General features: G+C 35.0%; 1 protein-coding gene across 2 annotated transcripts in view; it reads left to right on the forward strand.

Moving 5' to 3' along the window:
• PRKAA2 (protein kinase AMP-activated catalytic subunit alpha 2) overlaps positions 1-22,111 on the forward strand; it is a 68,181-nt gene extending 46,070 nt beyond the window's left edge. For both annotated transcript variants that reach the window (XM_050751719.1, XM_050751791.1), the window contains exons 5-9: positions 870-957; positions 3,118-3,342; positions 10,463-10,967; positions 12,595-12,721; positions 13,946-22,111. In XM_050751719.1, the coding sequence (XP_050607676.1) occupies positions 870-957; positions 3,118-3,342; positions 10,463-10,967; positions 12,595-12,721; positions 13,946-14,184 (1,184 nt within the window). In that variant the 3' untranslated portion in view covers positions 14,185-22,111. The remainder of the gene's footprint in view (positions 1-869; positions 958-3,117; positions 3,343-10,462; positions 10,968-12,594; positions 12,722-13,945) is intronic.
• Positions 22,112-22,950: the final 839 nt, after the last annotated feature.

The raw sequence follows: 22,950 nt of genomic DNA on the forward strand, positions 1-22,950 counted from the left end.
AAAATTTGCATGCAGTTGGAAAAAAACCCTTCTGAATTGATCCACAAAGAGGTCCTTAGGGTAACATCTAATAACTTCATTAGAGAATGGTTTTTGTCAGAGGTAAAAAGCACATAAAATGTGATTTTTATACTCCAAACACTTTCTGGGATAAATGTATGTGGAAAGGATGCCTTACTAGGGTATTTGAGAAAAAGACTAGGAAATGAGAGATTAAAGAGAGAGATAGAAAGGTACCAGTTATTGTTGCCTATTTGTGGTCTATACCTTGTCTTTAATCTAAAAACTAGGAAATCGCTTTCTCTATTTCTCTTCCTTGTCTAAATCGTGAAACTTATTTAGTACTATAGCTCAACTAGATTTTTGGTTCAATAGATTATTTTTTCTATGTTGAATTAAATATTTCTAAATTAACTTTTGAAACATAATCTCTTTATGAGTTGGGGCCCATCTGGTTTCTAATTATAGAATTTAAAGAGGCTTCTGCAAAAAAGTAGTAGTCTGTATTTTATTCTTTTGACTATGGAAAAGGTAAATAATATTTTGATGTTTTCATGTTTGGGAAAGTCAATATGCTTCAGAATAACCTCATTTGTGATGGGAATCAACATTTTTATTTAGAAAGGAAATTTAGTTTCACTCATACATGTGATGTGCTTTAGTTTTTTGTTATAGTGTAAGCACTCTGAGATGGTCTCTTTCCAGTTAAATGCTTTCCACTGCCTTTTTTTTTTTTTTTCTTTTTTTTAGCACTAAAAAAAACCAATGACATATGCAGGATCAAGGACTTGAAATTTTGCTCATATTTATATGACTTTATCTACTTTTAAAAATATCTAGCACCAGGTAAACATTACTTTTATTTTTAGGATTATCTAATATGATGTCAGATGGTGAGTTTCTGAGAACTAGTTGCGGATCTCCAAATTATGCAGCACCTGAAGTCATCTCAGGCAGGTAATAATCAGTGAAGCATAAGCTTTTTGTAATCTTGAGGTCATTTTGATGACATTTAATTATAATATATTCTCTACGGAAGGTAAGATTTTAACAGGGTAGAAATGAATTGTTCATTTATTTTTCCATTGTTAAAGGGATAATGGTTATATTAAAAAATGTTAAACATTTCATTTAGATGTCATTATATACTTACGAAGTTTTCCCATTAGAAAAATAATTGAAGTGGATCCTGATTTAACATATCTTTCATTTTACAAAAGTGCAGATAAGAGAGTAAGAATTTGCTAAATTTAAGCTAGTGCCATTATTTATTTATTAGATATAGTTCTTTAATAATACCTTGCGTATTTTCCGATGTATATAGAGCATTGTTTTATATTTTGTCTTTGGAAGAATGAGATTTTGGGGGACAATATTGTTTCATGAAATTAAACTACAAGTAGAGATTGTGTAGTTACTCATGTAAGTTATTCATTGGTACATTATAAAAATGTTTATACAGATTGCAATGGTAAACTCAAGTCTTTCTACAGTGATCAACGTGTGATTTTGAAAGTTAACAGAATCCTATGAGAGAAAATATGGTAAACGTATTATTGCAAATAGCAGATACAGGATTATCTTAGTCCATGTGGGCTGCTATAAGAAAGATACAATAAAGTTGATGGCTTATAAACAACAGAAACTTATTTCTCACAGTTCTGAAGTCTGGGAAGTCCAAGATCAAGGTGCCAGCAGGTTTGGTATCTGGTGAGGGTCTGCTTCCTAATAGACTACCGTATGTTCACTGTAACTTCACATGGAGAAAGGGACGAGGGATCTCTCTGGGGTCGCTCTTATAAGGGCACTGATCCCATTCATGAGAACTCTGCACTAGTGACCTAATCATCCTCCTAAAGTCCCCACCTCCTAATACTATCTCCTTGGGGGTTAGAATTTCAACACATGAATTTTGGGAGGACATAAGCATTCAGTCTATTGCAAGGAGTTTGAAGAATACAGCAAATGATTTCCAGTGTGGCTGCTAGATTTATACTCACACGTGGCATTCATACCATTTCTTTTGGAAAACAATCACCATTTTTTATATAAACAGATTATATTCTTTTCATTAGAATAGTAGAGATTTACTTTGTTACCACAGACCCAGGTTTGAGTATGGTAATATGCTATCATGGGAATTGTAATGCTGTCGAAATGTAAGAGAAAAAAGGAATAATACTATAAGCATAGGTTATCTGGATCAAAGCTAATTTTAGTCATATGAGCTAGGAGGTGATAAGAGTGGAAATGGTAAGTACTCAGGATAATGTGATACAGGATACTGTCTACACAGTACTAATAAAGTACTTTAATGTTTTAAATCTCTCTCTATATATATATGTATAGACACACACACACACACACATATATATGTATATATATATTTTTTGAGACAGAGTCTTGCTCTGTCACCTAAGCTACAGTGCAGTGGCACAATCTCAACTCACTGTACCACCTCCTGGGCTCAGGTGATCCTCCCACCTCAGCCTTCTGAGTAGCTGGGACTAAGGTGTACACCACCATCCCTGGCTATTTTTTGTATTTTTAGTAGAAACAGCGTTTCACCATGTTACCCAGGCTGTCCTCAAACTCGTAGCCTCAAGCAATCCACCCGCTTCAGCCTCTCAAAGTGCTAGGATTACAGGCGTGAGCTACCGTGACCGGCCTTAAATATTCTTTAAAGGTGTGCCGGGGTAAAAATTCTATTACATGTGTATATTATATGTATATTTTCTTTCTTGTAATAGTTCTTTGGGAAAAAGATTTAACCTATACACCATAGTATTTTTTCAAGTTCATGGTCATCTACTTTGTTCCCCTCAAAAAGCAACCACAGAAAGTATTATATTTTTTAATTAGTATGTTTCAGTTAAATGAATTTGTGACAAATAAAAATACCCTATTCACTTGGCAGACTTGAATAGTAGTTGGCTAGCCCCTTTACTCTCTTTGAGGAACAAATATTGAATACTGGGGAGCGGCCGTGGACTTCATTAAAGACCTTGGAAATGAATATGTACTGAATGTAGACTACCTATATATAGAAGTAGGGCACATAGAGAGGGAAAAAGTGATACTTGCATTTCAGGTTTGTGTCGTCATCTTTTTTCTTAGATTGTACGCGGGTCCTGAAGTTGACATATGGAGCTGTGGTGTTATCTTGTATGCTCTTCTTTGTGGCACCCTCCCATTTGATGATGAGCATGTACCTACATTATTTAAGAAGATCCGAGGCGGTGTCTTTTATATCCCAGAATATCTCAATCGTTCTGTCGCCACTCTCCTGATGCATATGCTGCAGGTTGACCCACTAAAACGAGCAACTATCAAAGACATAAGGTGATTATTCTTTTTGTTTCTGTTCTGCATATTTTCTCATAGGAATAATAATAATGTTAATTGAATGATTCTCCCAAAGTCTCATTTCCTGCCCTCACCACCTCACCCCTAGTACCAGTGCTTCAGCCACATTGAACTTGTCCTGGTTTCTCAAACCTAACATAGATTTTATGCCTTCATGTCTTTGTTTATATTATTCATTTTGCCTTGATGCCTTTTCCGTTTTCTTTTTTTGACCTGCTAGACTTCCATTCATCCATTAAAGTTCATGCCACCCCTTTTGTGATTTCCACAGGTGCTTCCGTTTCTGTTTTATCAACATTTTGTTAATGCTTTTATTATTTAATTCTCATCCAGGATTTAGTTGTTTCTCAGTGTGTCTTTTTTCTCTCTTAAATTATGATACCAGGGTAGACAGTGTGTCTTACTCATCTTTGACTATAGAATGCTAAAAGGCCTGGAAAGATGGTATGCTTAGAAAGTGTCTGAAGAAATTTCAAGTGGAGAAATAGGGTGAGATTTATGTATTTTACATATGGTTAAAGACATAAAGCATAAAAAGTTTTGCCAAGTTTTTAAATTCAATAGCTGCTAATCGGCTTACTGTGAAGGCTTTTGTGTCACGTGAGAAACTTTGGAAAGTGCCATTGCTGATGCGCCTATGAATATGACCTTTGTATATCAGACACCTGTGTATAGTAGGGAGATGATTCATTGCATTCTGCCTATGACTTATCAAGGCATGTTTCTTAGAGGTTTTATGTTCTTACCTGAGACTTCATTCATGTTTGTTTACAAACATGTTCTTTTGACATCTTTCCAGAACTCTTCCCCTTTTCTTCATTAGCCAGCAAAGATTTTTTTTTTTTTTTTTTTTTTTTTTTTTTTTGGGAGGGTCTCACTTTGTCGCCCAGTCTGGAGTGCGGTGGTGTGATCACAGCTTACTGTAGCCTCAACCTCCCAGGCTGAGGTGATCCTCCCTCCTCAGCCTCCTGAGTAGCTGGGACTACAGGCACGAGCCACCACACCCAGCTAATTTTTTCTTTTTTGTATTTTTAATAGAAACGGAGTTTTGCCATGTTCCTCAGGCTGGTCTTGAACTTCTGGGCTCAAGTGATCCACCCACCTTGCCCTCCCAAAGTGCTGGGATTACAGGTGTGAGTCATTGCACCCAGTCCCAGAAAAGACTCTTTTGAGACCTCTGACCTCTGACCTCTGAAATATTTAAATGATGGCTGAGATAGCTGTTTATGTGACTGCTGCTGATTTCATGCAGGCAAGGACTGATGATTCTTTTTGCATTTATGTATCATTTTCTTTTCCCAGCCTTTCTTCAGTGTTCCAAACCCCATGCATAACAATGTAAAAGTGTAAATTAGCCACCAGATTTAATTATGAAAATGAACTTAGCAGGAAAAAAGCCCTTTGTCTTTATAGTTCTTTAACATATATACTTCTGTTAATTGACTTTTTGTTAGAAAATCAGACATGCTGATATATTTGCAGCTGCTTGTATCAGCATATACGTTTAGAATAATAATGGGCTGGGTGCAGTGGCTCATGCCTGTAATCTCAGCACTTTGCGAGGCTGAGATGGGAAGATTGCTTGAGCCCAGAAGGTCAAGACCAGCCTGGTCAACATTTATATTAAAATTTTTTTTAATTAAAAAAACAAGTGGTAATAATACTTATTTGTTGCTTTAAAACAGATGTTTGCATATTTATAGACTTCAGAAGAAAAATGTAAATATATTTACTGGGAAGAGTAATTTGTACATAGGTAGATGGCATGAAAGTATCATTCATCTCTGTACTTTAATAGGATAACTTGAATCTATAGTTTTCATCATTTTTTGCTTATATATATATTTACTTACTTATATATATTCAGTTTTTTAATGTCTGGGAATTCTTTCCATTGTTTTAATTTTTTTTTTTTTTTTTTTTTTAAAGAGATGGGGGTCTTGCTATGTTTACCAGGCTGGTCTTGAACTCCTGGCCTAAAGCAGTTTTCCCATCTCAGCCTCCCAAAGTGCTAGGATTACAGGCATGAGCCACCACACCTGGCCAATGTTTGGGAATTATTGATTTGATAAACTATAGTTCAATAGGGAAAAGAATTACTAATTATTGAAAAATTACACAATACCAAGCATTTTGCTTTATGGCTTGACTTATGTTATTGCATTGACTTTTCATAGATAGCTAGAAACCATTTTATAAACCATGAAACTGAAGCTCAGAAAGGTTGTGTCATGATTTATGTATCTGTTTGCCCCTATTAAATTATGCATTACTTTAAATTAGGGACCAATTATTAATTCATAGCAAAATGCACAAGATCTAACACATATTAAATGTTGAGTAAATCTGTGTTTGTTGAAAATTACACAGCTAATAAGAAGCACAACTGGGGCTCAACTTGGAACTTAACCTGAATTCAAGACCTGTGCTATTTCCACTCTTCCAAATTGTTACATCTGTTCTGTGATATCTATCCTTCTTTCAATCTATCATGTTTTATTTATCTCTTATGCTACTACGTACTTACTGTCTCAATATTATTTTTGTACATCTACTATTTTCTTGTAAGATAGCCATTGGAAGTTCGAAAATATATCTTCATATTTATTTGCTTATTTAACCATTTTCGCTTTTATTCATTCAACAGATACTTATTTCACATCTGCTCTGTGCACAGTCTTGTGCTAGGTGCTGGGAATATAGTGGTAAACAAGATAGATATTATCTTAATGGAAAACACATCTTTGTGTTCTCCAGCTATCTTAGGCTTAGTAATAGTATTAATGTTATAGTTAAAGCGAGAGGTCTGAAGTTCACTGAGCACAGATCCCAGTGCATCTGTTTGTTAGCTATGTGCAACTTAGTTACTTCCCACATATATTAGAATTTTAGGGAGGGCAATCATAGATCAAAACATGTGAAATTGTCATTTAAGTAGGTCTAAAAATGATTGAATATCAGAAACTGCAAATATTCAACTTAATATAATTAAAGCTTTTAGAACAATGTCTAGAACATATTAGCTATTAATATTATTTTTGAGGGAATATTTGAAAACCTGTTAGCTGCACTTAAAGAAATTTGGGCATATCATGAGGTTTCTAAAAGTTGATAGTCTTTATAATCTAACCTTAAGTCATATATCAATTTCAGGTATCAGGTAGCAGTGATAGAAATACATAATTTCTGATGGCTGTATAATAGCCTATGTGAAGTGAATTGCTTTTGTCTCAGATGAACCTTCATAAACATCCTAGTTACTGCTCACTTTGGTAGAGTTAGTTCAGAAAACGACTCCTGAAAATAAAAAGCTAGAAGGATGGCTTTTAAAATTGACAGTTATTACAAGAAATTGTGGCATTTGACTAAATTAATGAAATGGAAATCAAATTTAGATTGTTTCCTTATTGTTTTTTAAAATTAATTTTAAAAATAGAATTCACATATCATAAATTTATCACTTTAGATTGTATAATTTACTGGCTTTTCATATATTCACAAAGTTCCACAATCATTATGGCCATCTAATTCCAGAACTTTTTTTATCATCCTTGAAAGAAACTATACACACTGATAGTCACTCCCCATTTCCCCTTCCTTCTATCCCCTGGCAACCACTAATCTACCTTCTGTCTTTATGCCTGTTCTTAACATTTCATATAAATGGAATTATACAGTATGTGGTCTTTTGTATCTGACGTCTGTCATTTAGCATGTTTACAAAGCACTTTCCTACTGTAGCATGTATTAGTACTTCATTTTTTTTTGCTTGAAAAATATTGCAGTGTATGAATATACTACATTTTGTTTATGCATTTGTTGATGAAGATTGAATTGTTTCTAATTTGTGGCTTTTATGACTACTGTTTCCATGAACATTTACATACACAGTTTGTATGGCTATGCTTTCATTTCTCTTGGGTGTATATACCTAGAGTTTATAATCGTTGTATGTTGTTACTGCTGCTCCTGTTTGTTCGTTTAGTGATTTTCTGATCTGATTCTGTAAAATCTGTATTCTTTTTTATACATGGCTACTGAAATCTCTCTTTGGTTAGCTTAATGATCAGCTAATGATTAGATAAAAATTTCCTTAAATGTCCTGATCTAATAAGTATTCCATCCTTTGCTGATGGGCTCTGTGTGATGTTGGGGTACATCCTCAGTGCTCCAACAGGCAGTTGTAACTCTGCCTTAGCCTTCACTTCCTGCTTGTGCAGAGCCTCAAAATCTGCCAATCATGAGAAATTATGGCCCTTTCAGTTTTTTTCTCAAGCAAACACACAACCCTGCATTTGTTTCTAGCCTTTCTGAGTCCTAGAAATACATCAGAGCTTTCCAAAGACCCCTCTGGAAATGGTATTTCCTAATGTTTCCTTTTAAGTGTCTTGGTCAGCTTTTTGTTTACCCAACTTTCACTGCTGCTTCAGGTAGTTGGGATGTTAGACAGTTGTCATTGATTTTTTTTTTTTTTTTTTAAACAAATGCCCTGGGGAGAAGGCTGTTTGCAGGAGTAAGCTGTGAGTCAGGTCATGTAAAAACCAGGCTTGTGAGTGGAGGTTCCTAGAGAACTGCTAGACATGTAAAATAATGACAGTTCTCTCATGGTAAGATTTTCAGGGAGCTCTAAACTATTCTGCTCCTCTGTTCTCCCCACCCCAATGCCCCAGTGGTTGTTAAGCTCCTTGTTTTCTCAGCTCTGTGATCATGAGGCTGTTGGTTTTCAAGGCTGCCATGGAGCTGGACAAAGGGAAATGGATATAGGACAACTTAAAAAGCCACAAATCTCACATTTCTTACTGAGATTCAGCCATTTTTCTTGAATAAACCGTCTTCAGATTGTTGCAAGCCTTTGGTGAATTTCCAAAGTTGATTTTCACAGTTTTTGCTGGTATTTTATTGTTTTATGGAATAATAGATTTTTGGAGTTTATTTTGAAAGTGCCTAACTTTTCTATTTGTCATTGATATTTACAAAATATTAGACATGTAACATATTTTTGTCTTCTTTTACTTCTTTTGTAGCTGGGTGTGGTGGTGCGCACCTGTAATCCCAGGTACTCAGGAGGCCGAGACAGGAGACTCACTTGAACCTGGGAGGCAGAGATTGCAGTGAACCAAGATTGAGCCACTGCACTCCAGCCTGAGTGACAGAGTGAGACTCTGTCTCAAAAAATATATATATACATAGAGAGAGGGAGAGAGGAAAGATCTATCTCAAGTTATTTTTATTGCTGAACACTAATAGGGGCTTAATATTATTATATAGCCAATAAACACATGAATGAATTTTTGTGTTCATACTTTATTTATCATATATGCAGAATTTATTGACCATTTACTCTTTACTAGGTAGTAGGGTAGAGCTAAATAAGGTATGGTCACTATTTCAAGAAGCTCTCAGTTTACTGGGCAAGATTAAGAAAAAAAATCAACAACTATAAGAATGTATTGTGATAGAAAAATCTAGTAGCTGTAGAATTTTTATCTTTGTACATATCCTCAAGGCCTGACACACCATTATTTCCTACTTGGACTGTTGAAACTAGCTTCACCATCATCATTTTTATCTTTTCAATTTATTTTCTATACCACAAACAAAATGATCTTTACAGAATGATAATTAGGTTATGTTACCCTGTCTCTTTAAAATCCTTCAATGATTTTCATCAACCACCAGTTCAAATCATGAGATTTCCTTTTTATAGCCTACAATTCTTAGAAATATCTGATTTCATTTGGCACTCCATCTCACAGCTCATTCTGCTTTCATGATATTGAGCTCATTCCAGTTCCTAGAGCACAGCACAACTCTTTTTTGTCTCATGGTCTTTGCACATATTGTTTCTTTTGCTGGGAATATCTGTTCCGCAACTCTTTGCATAATTGACTTCAGATCATTCTAGTGTCTGCTTAAATATTACTCAGAGTGGCTTCCCTGATCACCTGCCTCTCGTTGTAAATTATACACTCTCATTTTACTCTATGCAATTTCTTTTGCAATCTTTATCACAGGATTTGCATATTTGTATATTTGTAACTATATTTTATGTATATTTGTTTAATCTCTATTCAGCTAAAATATAATCTTTGTGAGGAATGTTTCTTTTTATCCATAGTATGTCCTCAGTAAATATTCAAAAATAAATTAATCAGTGAATAGAAGACATTCAGTCAAAATATGTCTTCATCTGAACTTACGGGATGCCCAATTCTACCAGGTAGTAATGCCTGAACAATCTCAAAGGAGTAGTTTGTGTTAGATGAAAATAGTTTGATATTCTAGGATAACAATAGTAACATCAAGCGCAAAGGCCCAGAAGTGTGGGAAAATAAGGCTTAGGAGAGCAGGTCTCAAAATTTTTGATTTTAAAATCTTGTAACTCTTAAAACTTATTGAGGACCTCAAGGGGAATTTTTAAAAATGCAGGTTATATCTATCAATATTTACTGTATTAGAATTAAAACTGAGAAATTAAGAAAATATTTAATTTACTTAAAAATAACTATAAACCTACTACATGTTAAATAATACATCTTTCATGAAAAATCACCATATTTTCCAAAAAAAATTGTGAGAAGAATGACTTTATATCAAAGACAGCTAGGTTCTCATACCTTCTTCATTCAATCTGTTGCATTATTTTGTATTAGTTGAAGTGTGTAAAGAAGGTCTGACCTCACTCAGATAAGTGGTTGGGAAAGAAAAAAAGTGTATTTATTATTATTAACACCAACTTTATCAGAAAGTCTTTAAGTATTGAGAAGCTGTGAAACTCATACAAATCATACAAAAGTTTTGCTTGAAAGCTTGAATTTTATCATTAGCAACAAATATTGCTGGTTGTTTTCCTTAAAGCGATGGGCTCGCTTTTTTCATTTTTGAGAAAATGTCGGCCAAATGCCAAGTCTTAATAACCATAGTTATTCAAGGGTAGTGGGTAATTAACTTGCTTAGGATCACATAGCTAGTAAGTGGCAGAGCTAGGTCTGGAGACCAGATCTTTTGATTATATTCTATTATGTTGCCCTATGTCTAAATTATTTGGACTTGCCAAAGCGTGTCTTACAATAGTGTATTGTGGTGTTTTTCCTAGAGAGCATGAATGGTTTAAACAAGATTTGCCCAGTTACTTATTTCCTGAAGACCCTTCCTATGATGCTAACGTCATTGATGATGAGGCTGTGAAAGAAGTGTGTGAAAAATTTGAATGTACAGAATCAGAAGTAATGAACAGTTTATATAGTGGTGACCCTCAAGACCAGCTTGCAGTGGCTTATCATCTTATCATTGACAATCGGAGAATAATGAACCAAGCCAGTGAGTTCTACCTCGCCTCTAGTCCTCCGTCTGGTTCTTTTATGGATGATAGTGCCATGCATATTCCCCCAGGCCTGAAGCCTCATCCAGAAAGGATGCCACCTCTTATAGCAGACAGCCCCAAAGCAAGATGTCCATTGGATGCACTGAATACGACTAAGCCCAAATCTTTAGCCGTGAAAAAAGCCAAGTGGCATCTTGGAATCCGAAGTCAGAGCAAACCATATGACATTATGGCTGAAGTTTACCGAGCTATGAAGCAGCTGGATTTTGAATGGAAGGTAGGAAATTATAATGTAATAAGATCATTTGTAGAAGCCATTTTTCTATATTGTAAGCTGCTCTGAGCTCCTGAGTTGAGTATTAAGCCCATCTTTTTCTAGTAATATGCCATGCACATTAAAAACAAAACAAATAACCTCTGTAAGGATGAAAAGTGGTTGATAATGGGAACCAACATATTTTGAATTATAGCAATTATAGCAGTGTTCTTGGTCAAGAAAAAAAGGAATCAACTAGAAACCTTCTGAGAAAATGGCTTACCAGTTTCAGCATACATCATAGCAATGAAAAATCATGAGTGTCTTCAAAGATAGTATGTTTTTACTTTCTCTTTTTTTTAGGGAGGTTTTTTTTTTTCTTTTCTTTTTAGGGAACAGAGGCAGGTGGTTGTAATAGCTAGTGGTCAGTACAAATTATATCAGGACATATTTATTCAGTCAATTAACACTTTTCTCCAAGTTGTGATATTCTCTCTTATTTGGCTAGTGCTTTTAATACTTATAGTATATTTTCCTTACTCTCATGCCACAGTTTGCTTTTCTTAAAAATTAGTGCTCAATTTCATTTCAGTTCTATTTGAATATATGTGTGGGGAGGGGCATTTTTTTCTTCGGATATGCCTTTCACTCTTGTTCTTTTCTTGAGGATTGTGAACTTTTAAAGGAAGAAGAAAAATGTGCAAACTTACCACATAAATATGCATTTGACATGTTCAAATAAATCAGTCATTTTCATTTTATTATCTGTACATGAAATAAATATTTTCTTAAAATCATTTAAAAAACAGATCTCTTTGTTTTGAAGCAGTCGTATTTAGTTAAAAAAGAAATGTTAACATTTTTAAAATTCTGTACTGAAACATTTTTGAAACTAGTACCACAGATGTTTTGAAAATCCAGAACCTTCAATGCAGTGTTTTTTTGTTTGTTTGTTTTGTTGTTGTTGTTTGTTTGGTTTTTTGAGACAGAGTCTCACTCTATTGCCCAGGCTGGAGTGCAGTGGTGCAGTCTTGGCTCACTGCAACCCAGGGTCAGGCTATCCTCTCACCTCAGCTTCCCTCGTAGCTGGGACTACAGGCGCCTGCCACCACACTCAGCTGATTTTTTTGGTATGCTTTTGTAGAGATGGGGTTTTACCATGTTGCCCAGGCCGGTCTCAAGCTCCTGGGCTCAGGCAGTCCACCCACTTTTGCCTCCCAAAGTGTTGGAATTACAGGCATGAGCCACCATGCCTGGTCCTCTTTGTTCCTTCTACTCCACAAGCATCCATGAACATGGTTCAAGCAGAGACTGGGCAACCAAATTATAATTGATGTTTTAGAGTTGATGCTTATCTAGAGTGAAAGCTAGACCCGATGTAATCTCTGGGTTCTCTTTTTCTTTTATATTTCACTTTTTTCTTCAGTACCCCAAATTTATTCAAGTAGCTTTTCCTTTAAATCTTAATTGCCATACAATACTGCTAGTGGGGATTAAATAAATACTAAAGTAAACTACCAGTAATATAAAAAAATTATTCAGATATTCCTTTCCTACCTCACCCCTATTAATTACTTATTTTGACCTTTTTTTGCATAAAAAGGGAGATATTTTGTAGTTGATTATTTTTATTGATTTTTCACTTTAGGTAGTGAATGCATACCATCTTCGTGTAAGAAGAAAAAATCCAGTGACTGGCAATTACGTGAAAATGAGCTTACAACTTTACCTGGTTGATAACAGGAGCTATCTTTTGGACTTTAAAAGCATTGATGGTAAGGAAGCTATGCATTGCATGAGCTCTGAGAAGATAAAACTTGGCACTAGTTGACCAGATGTTAAAATCATCTCGAAGACATCCGGTGGGTAGGTCATGCACTGGTTTTTAAGTAATCTTAGACTTAACCAAAATGTAAGTGAAGTGAAAAGGATGAAAGACATGTTGAATACCTCTTACCTGGCATCTTTCCACAAGAAGTATCTCCGTGGCATAAAAGAATCATTTGAAGTATTGGCCATGGAGCACAAGTAAGGAACAACAGGGAAGTAGGTTTCACTTTTTAAAATTGACTGATTTGTCAGATTCTTTGTCACATTTCTCCATTCATATTTTATTAGTTAGTATTGTAGTGTCTAAACTTTCCCCTTCATCACCTTTCCTCATCCTGGGTGGCCAGGGTGACCAAATAGGTCTCCATTGGGATTTGGGTTGGATTTAGGTACTCATGGCAATCAAGGAGCCAGAGGCGTCAGGGAAAATTGTCATGTCCAAGAACTTAGTGTGTGCTAAGAATTAAACTTGGGTAAACCAAATCTGATTATTCATTTCAGAGGCCCAAGTGGGATAAAACCAGAATAAACCGAGGGTCAGGTGCTGGATGGAACAAAAATGGAACTGAGTTTAGAGTTAGGGAAGTTGTTTTAAACAAAGTATTTAAATTTTACTCTTGAACTACCATCAAATATGTACGGCAGTGTTTATATGGATCCCAGACCTCTTTCATTGAAATTACATGTTGTTATTAAAACACAGATCCCTGTGTTTTGGTCCTGGGAATCGTAGAATCTGCAGTTTTAACAAGATTTCTCTCACTTTGCCCCCCACTTCCCCAAGGCAATATATGATGGTAACTTTTATTTTTACCTTAATGATTTTTTTTGTTGATATGCTAGAAGAAAATAAGTTGTCAAGGATACGCTTTCTTCACATGAAGAGATATCAGTTTGATTGATGCCAGTATCAATGCCCAATACTCCGATTTGAGAAGGACTTAGAGGCCACATTTTGGCTGTGTGCACGTGTTGTGATTGGTAGCGATGTTTGTTATGATTGTTGGAAGGAAGAGGACTGTGCTTCTAAAACACTGAAACATGACATTCATTATTAAGTTGCCTTTGCTCAGATGTGTTTACTTAATATTCTGAATATCATAAATTCATAGGAAGGGCTTGGGCATATATACTTTTCATATAAATTGCTCTTCTTTGGTCCATTTCAGATGAAGTAGTGGAGCAGAGGTCTGGTTCCTCAACACCTCAGCGTTCCTGTTCTGCTGCTGGCTTACACAGACCAAGATCAAGTTTTGATTCCACAACTGCAGAGAGCCATTCACTTTCTGGCTCTCTCACTGGCTCTTTGACCGGAAGCACATTGTCTTCAGTTTCACCTCGCCTGGGCAGTCACACCATGGATTTTTTTGAAATGTGTGCCAGTCTGATTACTACTTTAGCCCGTTGATCTGTCTCTAGTTTCTTTCTGTTATTGCACTATGAAAATCAGATATATTCTTTAAATTTTTATCTTACTTTTGGATAATATCCACTGCAATACTAATTGAGAGACATGAATTATATCCAGGGGACACACAATGCTATTGAAATTACTGAAAACAAAATATCTGACATCTTATTTACTTGTAGAAATCTGTAATTCTATTGTGCCTATGATAAATTCACATAGGCAGTATCTTTAATAGGTTAATATCGATGAAGATTTTTAATTACAATAATGAGTTCACTACGGATGATTAACACACCACACTGGCGAACCATCTCAATGTAAGGGTGGTTTGGCAACACCTCCTTGCTTTACTGTTTGGTGTAGGTAAATCCAGTTTACTTCCTAAATTTCAGTAGGCTTTATGCTGTGTTTATGCCCCCAATTTATTTTAACAAAAGAAGATTAAAAAGTAAAAGAACCACGTGTAAGATATTATTTAAATGTTGAAATCTTAAAAACCTGCCCCCAAGGTTTCAGAAGCCAAGTTCTTTTAACAGTATTTTTACAAATACTGCCTAGTATATTCAACAGAAGGACTGTGGTCATGTCACAGGTAACCACAATTTTCAGGTTTCTTAAAAGCAGCTGTAACTGACTCAGTATTTTATCTTGAGATTTCCCTGAATAATATATTTATCTTAAAAGCCTTCGAGTTTCAAATTAGTATTGGAACACCTGGAATTGCAACAACTTTTGTCTTTTACATATACTTACATCTTTTAAAAAATGTCTTCAAAACCTACCTTTCTCAAATTCTTTTGGCTCTATTTATTTTTGCATTTCACCAAACAGTGATAAAATAGTTAAATGAAACAAAGCAAGGTATCAACAGTCCCTTAAATGAGAATTATCTTTGATCTTTATTTTGTGTGTTAGATGTTAGGGTCCTGGTGCATCTCATAATGCTGATTCTTCATGGCAAGCCACTCCCTTCACCCCACCTATCCTAGTCACTCTTGTCTTTGTTCATTGTTTGATCCTCAGTGGTTGGTGGGTACAGCTTTGAATCTTTTCTAGTTCCAAGTTTGAAAACACTCTTCTGGCCCTAAGGGCTTTCGTACACTTCCAAAGCTTGATAGGCTATGACCTTCACTGTTGAACCTGATAGGGCAGGGAAGCTTTGAACATCAAGAAAAAATTTTTCTCTTCAATAAATAAATATGTGTATTCACACACCAGTGCTTTTAAGCAAAAACCAGTTTTTGTTTTGTTTTGTTTTGCTTTGTGCAGGTTTTTTTAAGATTAAAAAAACACAAACTATAGCAGGGTAGATAATAGTTTATGATTATATTTTGTTTTGTTTTAGTAAAAGTATTTAATTTTAAATTATGTGTAATTTATCTAATTTGTATTTATTTGTTATTTTTATGTTGTAATTAACACTTATTTACCTGGATTACCCTAAAAAACATTAAGCTCTTGAAAACAAAAAAATTACATTACCTTGACAGGTTTCTCTTTGCCAAAAGTAATGTATGTTCTACCAAGAAGCAAATGAGAATATTAGACTAAGTTTCTCCTGTGTTAGTGGAAAACAAGTGTGTCTATCTTTAAATATTCTTTGAATTAGGAGTTTGCATTGTGTCACATCATATGGCTTTGCAGATCTTTTAAAAACTGATGTTAAGTAACTTATAAGTCCAACTTCTTAATATCAAAATAAAAGAATCGTTCACCAATTTGGGAATGAGGGCGGGTTGCAATTTGAGATAGTTTAAAGTTTAATTATTGAAAGACTGCCATCTTGTGGCACCAAAGGGTAATTTTTACCCTTTGAGATGCTGTGATTATTTGTATAGAGATAAGCAGTCCTGCTGTGTTAGTCTGATGTGCATTATAGATATGGCATATTTTGGGTTCTCCAAATGGGCACACACCTGTTTTGGGAAAACCAGGGCCACTTCATAATATTGTCCTGATTATGAATGGAATTACCTTAGAAATAAGGAACTAATCAGATTACTTAACCCTAATGACAAAATCCACAAAAATTTTGAAGGCAGAGAAACAGAAGGAATCCAGTGGTGTTTTAGCTCCATTAGTCTCATCAGATATTAAAAAATTGTTCATATCAAAATTACCTTATATGGATGATTGCCATGTTTTGTAAGAATTAATTTATTTACTGTTTTCTAACTCTTGCCGGTATTTATGAACAGCTGTAGTTTGATATTTACCTACTGAATTTTAGGAGAACTAATGGTCACAGTTTGGGTTCTTTTATGTGTATGTTTTCAAAACAGCTATTTTGTGAATCTAGGTGGTTGGGTTTTAGAGAGAAGATTTCAGGAGACGCAGTCCAGCACAATTAGAGCTAAAACATTGTTACAGCAGGTGTTTTTGTTGCTCATGGGCAGATAGAGGGAAAGAATCAGTTGTTAACCCCAAATTTCCACATTTCAGTCTTGTAAACTCTGGATGTGGTAGGTAGGTGTGGGCTAAGAATAATTTCCTCCAGTTAAAACTCAGGAGAAGAGCTTCTATTATTAGGTTATAGATAAGGCCTTAGTTATATCATGGAAATGAACTCCATGTAGTTCTAGAACTGCATTTCCCAAAGTATATCCTGTGAGATGCTCCACAGAAAAAAGATTGCATGGGCTAAGTTTGAAAAATGTTGCATGCTACTCTTCCCCTCGAAGATGACAGTAGATGTCAGCATTAAAGACTGACAGGTCTTTCTGTGAAAAAAAAGAAAGCCATATAACTTTGTTGAACTTTGCCCAAATTAATTTTTCATTTTAAAAAACTTAATATCCCATGAAAAAAGGCAAATTTGGGAAATACATTTTTTAGGAAAATATTGTCCCAGAATGCCATAATCAGGGTAGTTAATAACACTTCCTTTTCTCTTACTGGTTGTTGGGAGAGTCTGATTGAAAATTAGAATCATTTTGTTTTAACTTGCAGACATGTTCATCATGAGTGAATGCTGGATTAAATAGAATTTTCTATGTCTGTGACTTGTTTCATGACATCTTGGTTTTCTTAATCATCTTGTGTTATTATTTGAGTGCAACATTATTCTTATGAATGGGTGACTGAAAAACCTGAAACAAGATTACTTGTTAAAAAAAAAAGTCTAAGAGACTAGTGACTCATGCTTATGGCTCTGTGGGTAATGAATCATCACTGATTCTTTTAAAATGTGTAGTCAGTGAACATTTTCTAAATACTTTTCTTTGGGATACCATATGAAGATCTAATTCCTTATGTTTCAATGTAGGAACAGCTACCTTCTCAAATAGAATACGCAGGGAGGGAAGTAGGCAAACCATTTGCAAGTTGGGTTTTTGTTATGATTAACCTTTTAGGAGATGCTTTTATAATCTCTAGTGTTTACATTCCTTTATACTAGCGATCTATAAAAAGAATCCAGGAGCCTAAATCAGAAATAATCATGTTTCTATGTCAAGGTATTGGCTATATGTAGCACAAACAATTCTCCATTTTCTGCAAATGGGTTTTTCAGTTTTATAATTCTGGGTTTGCTTTTTCTTATTCCCTAGCCAGTTTGTACTCAGGGAATACAAATTGATTTTTATTGTTAAATGAGACATAGTTTAGAAAATAATCATAAACAACTATTATAGATTTTTGATCTATTTGGATTTATCTGTAGCATCGAATAATGTGCAGTATACTGAGTTAATGTAGGCATCTCACTTTCCATTTATAAAATGTAAAAACCTGGAACATGCCTGCCACAGACACCACTTTGTCTATTCACTGGTTAATAATTTACATCCTATTAATGGTTGTAAAATCTCAGTATCTAAATGCTAGACATGTTCACAATTTTGTCTGTTTTTGTTTATTTGTTTTTAAAGACCCAAACCTTTTCAATCTTGCATTTATTTACTTGGTTCTCCTGTGTCACCCTGTGGCTTTTTAAATAGGAAATGTAATTTATTTTAATAGTAGTTCTCAAAGACTCTATTAAAAACTCTGGATGAGGGATATGTGCAATCTGTTGGTAAGTCACATCCTATGTTTGCCCTCATTTTTATAACTCCTAAAATGAGAGAGGTAGATTTTAACACTTCTAAGGTACTTTTGAGCTTTAAAGTTCTTTTCTGCTTTTTCATATGATTTGTGTTAGTGTTCACTTTTTATATATTTAGAGTTTTTATACTAGTGTGAATGTTTCTGTTTTGATTTGGTGAGGCATGTCAAAGGTATATACTTGAATATTTTTCTAAATACAGCTGCCAGAGAAATGCAAATGGCAAAAATCATCTAGAAATCCAAACATGGTGAAACATCATGTCCATTTGGCATGAAGCAAAGCGTTACAAATTTGGAGTGATGAAAGTGTTCCATATATTTTTTATAGTGATTTTTCGATCTAGAGACCCTTCACATTGTTTACTTACTATTACAGTAACTTTGGGAGGAAACCAGAGAAAGCATTTTTGCCATTTCCAGATGAGGAAGCAGGACCAGAAAGCTCGTCATAAAGCTTTAACACCATACAAGTATCCAGCAGTGATCAATCGCTCTTTATAGGAAACCACCTTTCCTCTGGGGAAGAACAGTCTGAATTAATAAAACATCAGAGTGGTTGAGTAATAAAAATACAGATGTTTTGCTTTCAAGTCTTAGAGTGACATAAAGTAGTCTTAAATAAATAGTTCTTAGTTTATTTTAACCAGTTGATTGTACTAACAAGATGTAATTATCTGAAGTATTTATGATTAGCATATTGGTTTTTATAAGTATTTCTAAGTTATTGAGGGTGCTTAAAAATACTGAAGAAACTTTAAGACATGATTCTTCTCATAATTTTATGTGATTCTTATAGCACAATCATTTTTCAAGATGGAAAACTAGGCCGGGCATGGTGGCTCATGCCTATAATCCCAGCACTTTGGGAGGCCGAGGTGGGTGGATGACTTGAGGTCAGGAGTTTGAGACCAGCCTGGCCAACATGGTGAAACCTTGTCTCTAATAAAAGTACAAAAATTATCCGGTGTGGTGGCAGGCTGCTTGTAATCCCAGCTACTCAGGAGGCTGAGGCACAGGAATCTCTTGAACCTGGGAGGCAGAGGTTGGAATAAGCCAAGTTCATGCCACTGCATGACAGCCTGGGTGACAGCACAAGAGTCTGTCTCAAAAAAACGAAAAAGAAAAGTAGCTTCAGTCCCTGTCTAAATTGTTATAGTTTTTGACTATTATCTGAAATAGTCTTATCCAAATTTCATATGCAGATTGATAATTTTTCATTTTGTATGTATATTAGATGATATAACTATTTTCATAGAATACTTTTCTAATTTATAAACACTGAATTATTATTAGCTTGATAGAGTTTCTCCCAAACCTTATAAAATTTTGTAACGTACTTATGTTTGAGCTTTAAAAATTATAAAAACTTCTTTTAAACAAGTTGCTGGCATCCTTACTAGCCTTTCCACCTATAATTATGATGCATTTGATGCCACTGAACAGTAATAGCACAAAGAACAGGTCTCACAGTCTAGACTGGATTGAGTTTTAATTAAACTTCTTCAGCCATAGCCTGATAAGAATCAGGCTGGGTCTAGAAGAGTTATCAGACTGTAGGCCTGTATTAATTTTGCAAGCTAATGTTAATGTTTACTGCCAGCCTTGCATAGCAATGCCAGTTTGCAGTTGTGACTATGTGTGTGACTTTTGGTAAAAATAGTTTATATCTAAAGTAGTTTAGATTTTATGGAAGTGGCTCTTGATGGTTTGGACAAGCAGGGTAGGTAAATTTCAATTACATTTAAAGTGTAATTAAATCCTAGAATAGAGCACTCTCCAGAAAAAAAGTAAGAATTTGGAGAATATCCTGGCATAAAAACGTTTTTGAATAATACATAGAATTTTGACAAGGTTCACACAGTGCACACAGTGTGACCTTTTTTGAGGAGGGCAGGGGGGGTTGCTGCTTTGTATTGATTTAAAATTTCAAGGAGGAACAAAAACATTCTAGCCAAGGAGAACTGCACTGTTAATTTTTTTCTACTAATTTAAACGTGCATTTTTCACAGTTACATATTTCTTTAAAATAAATTTTGCTATCAAAAATAGCAATTTTTCTAGACAGATAACATTTTCCTAAAGTGGAAAAGAAAGAGATCCACTGTTCTAAAAAACAAACAAACAAAACACTAAATTGTGCCTTCTCCCTTAAATTATAAGAAGAGTAATAGTAAAACTTGTTTAAACTATGTTTTCTTTTTTTCTAATCCCTCTCAGTTCTCCTTAGATCTGCCTCCTACAAATGATCATGTTTGCATCTGCCTGATTGAGTTCCTTGGTCCAGCCTCTCACTATCACTATCAGAAGTTGTTCACTAAATGTATTTCCCTACTTCTTTCATGTTGATTGACTTTATAAGTCACATTGGTAAACATAACATTTGGCTACCTTCTTATGCTTTAAAAATTAATGCAATGAATGGCAGTTTTTATATTTTAACCCTTTAAAAAGTTTGTCAAGGAAACAACTCAGAGCTAAGAACAAAATCTAACTTGGAATCAGTTTCTTCCTTTGGCTGCTGAAGCAGCAGCAAGTCACATAACCTCATTTAGTTTTTCCATTTACAAAATGTGGATGATAACCTACCTCACAGATGTGTGTGAGCAACTGTTTGGAAGCCCTTGTTTAAATACAGGGTTTATATCCCCACATTCAATGTAAATTCCTTTTTTTAAAAAAATAAGTATCTTTGATATTGATGAGTATCTTGATTTTTAGGTAAGATCACAGTTTCACAAATTGTGGTGTTCTTAGGTGACATTTAGTCTTCCTTGAGACCTCAAGTATTCAAATATCAAACGTCCTGTGTTGTAACAAATATTCAGAATCTCTTAAAATGTTGGCTGGAGCTGCCTTAACGTACCAAAATACAGCTCTCAAGACTGTTCACAAATATCTGTGGTTGTACAATGTTTTGAACATTTAATGTAAAGTTGTTACAGAACTGTGAACTCTAAGGATAGTATCTTTATTATTTTAAGAAGAATGGTTGTGTTCTTTGTCATGTATGCTTAAATATACAGTGGATTTTGAGTGCAACAAATAAAACTGAAAATTAACAGCCATTAGGTTGTGTCATGACAATCATAATATAGGATATAATATTTACTTTTTTTTCAAAAACATCCTGCATTCATTCATTCTTAGCCTACCTTTGAAAAAGAAAAAAAAAAAATCAATAGGTTGATACATTGACCCATTGGAGTACTTCATTACGTATTTATTGAAAAATTTTTTAATTGTTAAAATTGGGACCACTTTTTATAATTGGTTTCAAGAAAAAATAGGACGGATGCGGAGGCTCACGCCTGTAATCCCAGCACTTTGGGAGTTGGGAGGCAGAGGCGGGTGATTCACGAGGTCAGGAGATTGAGACCATCCTGGCTACAATGGTGAAACCCCATCTCTACTGAAAAATACAAAAAAATTAGCCGGGCGCGGTGGCGGGAGCCTGTAGTCCCAGCTACTCGGGAGGCTGAGGCAGGAGAATGGCGTGAACCCGAGAGGCGGAGTTGCAGTGAGCGGAGATCGCGCCACTGCACTCCGGCCTGGGCAACAGAGTGAGACTCCTTCTCAAACAAACAAACAGACTTCCAGTGCTTTTGTTTTCAAATAATCTCCGATTCAAATTTCAGTTTTGTTTGTTATATACTTTTTGTGAGTGTTAAATGATATGGGAAGGATTTGTCTTACAGTAACCATATGGAAAAGATGTTTTTCTGACTTACATAGCATTTCATAGTTACAGATTCTTCCTAATTAATGTTTGCACTGTATGAAACTCATAGGTAACAAACACAAAAGAGAAAAGCAGCCTGATTGCTTATAAGTTTTTTTCACAAAATCAAATTAAAGTCTCTGGTTCATTTGAAAGCTATTTTTGTTTCTGCTCCATCATTATGCTGGTATTCTGCACGCCAATTAATAGTTACAAGAAAGTTGTTAGTGGAAAAGATTGCCTATACTCATTGGCGATTTCACACCATCTTTGTCCATTTTTGTCATCTTAGTTGTACATTATAGTTTTTAACTTAAGCTATTGCATTGGTTTTCTACTGTTGCTGTAACAAATTACTACAAACTTAACAACTTAAAGTACAAATTATCTTATTGTTCTATATGTCAGAAATCCAGCAGCCTTAGCTGGTTTTTCTGCCTCAAGTCACACAAGCTGGAAACCAAAGTATTGATAGGGCTGGGCTGTGGAGGAGAATCTGTTTCCAATTGCATTGAGTTGTTGGCAGAATTTCGTTCCTTGCTGCTGTAGGATTGAGGTCCTTGTTGCCTTTTTGGCTGTTGGCTAGGAATCATTTAAAGCTTCTAGAGGCCATCATCATTCCTTGGCCCATGGCTCCCTTCATCTTCAAAACCAGCAACAAGTGGCTTATGGTTTGGATCTCTTCTTCCTTCTCTTCAACGACATGTTTCTGATTTGCTGAGACTGACTTTACTGCTTTCCATTTTCAAATTTTAAGGGCTCATGTGATTAAGCTGGGCCCACCTGGACTGTATGCTTTTTGAAAAACAGACTTTAGCCCTCATGAAAAAGACAAATGCAAACATATTGAAATCAGGATATACAGGTAAAGATTTCAATTCGCTTTTTCTAAACTTGAAGGAAAAGAACGGATTCGTTTTTATTAGTGAAAATATGTTTTATTTCCTAAATTGCATAGATAATAGATGCTTCCTATAGGAAATTTGAAAAGTGAAGGA

This window comes from Macaca thibetana, chromosome 1 (genome assembly GCF_024542745.1).
Source record: "Macaca thibetana thibetana isolate TM-01 chromosome 1, ASM2454274v1, whole genome shotgun sequence".
NCBI classification, from domain to species: domain Eukaryota; kingdom Metazoa; phylum Chordata; class Mammalia; order Primates; family Cercopithecidae; genus Macaca; species Macaca thibetana.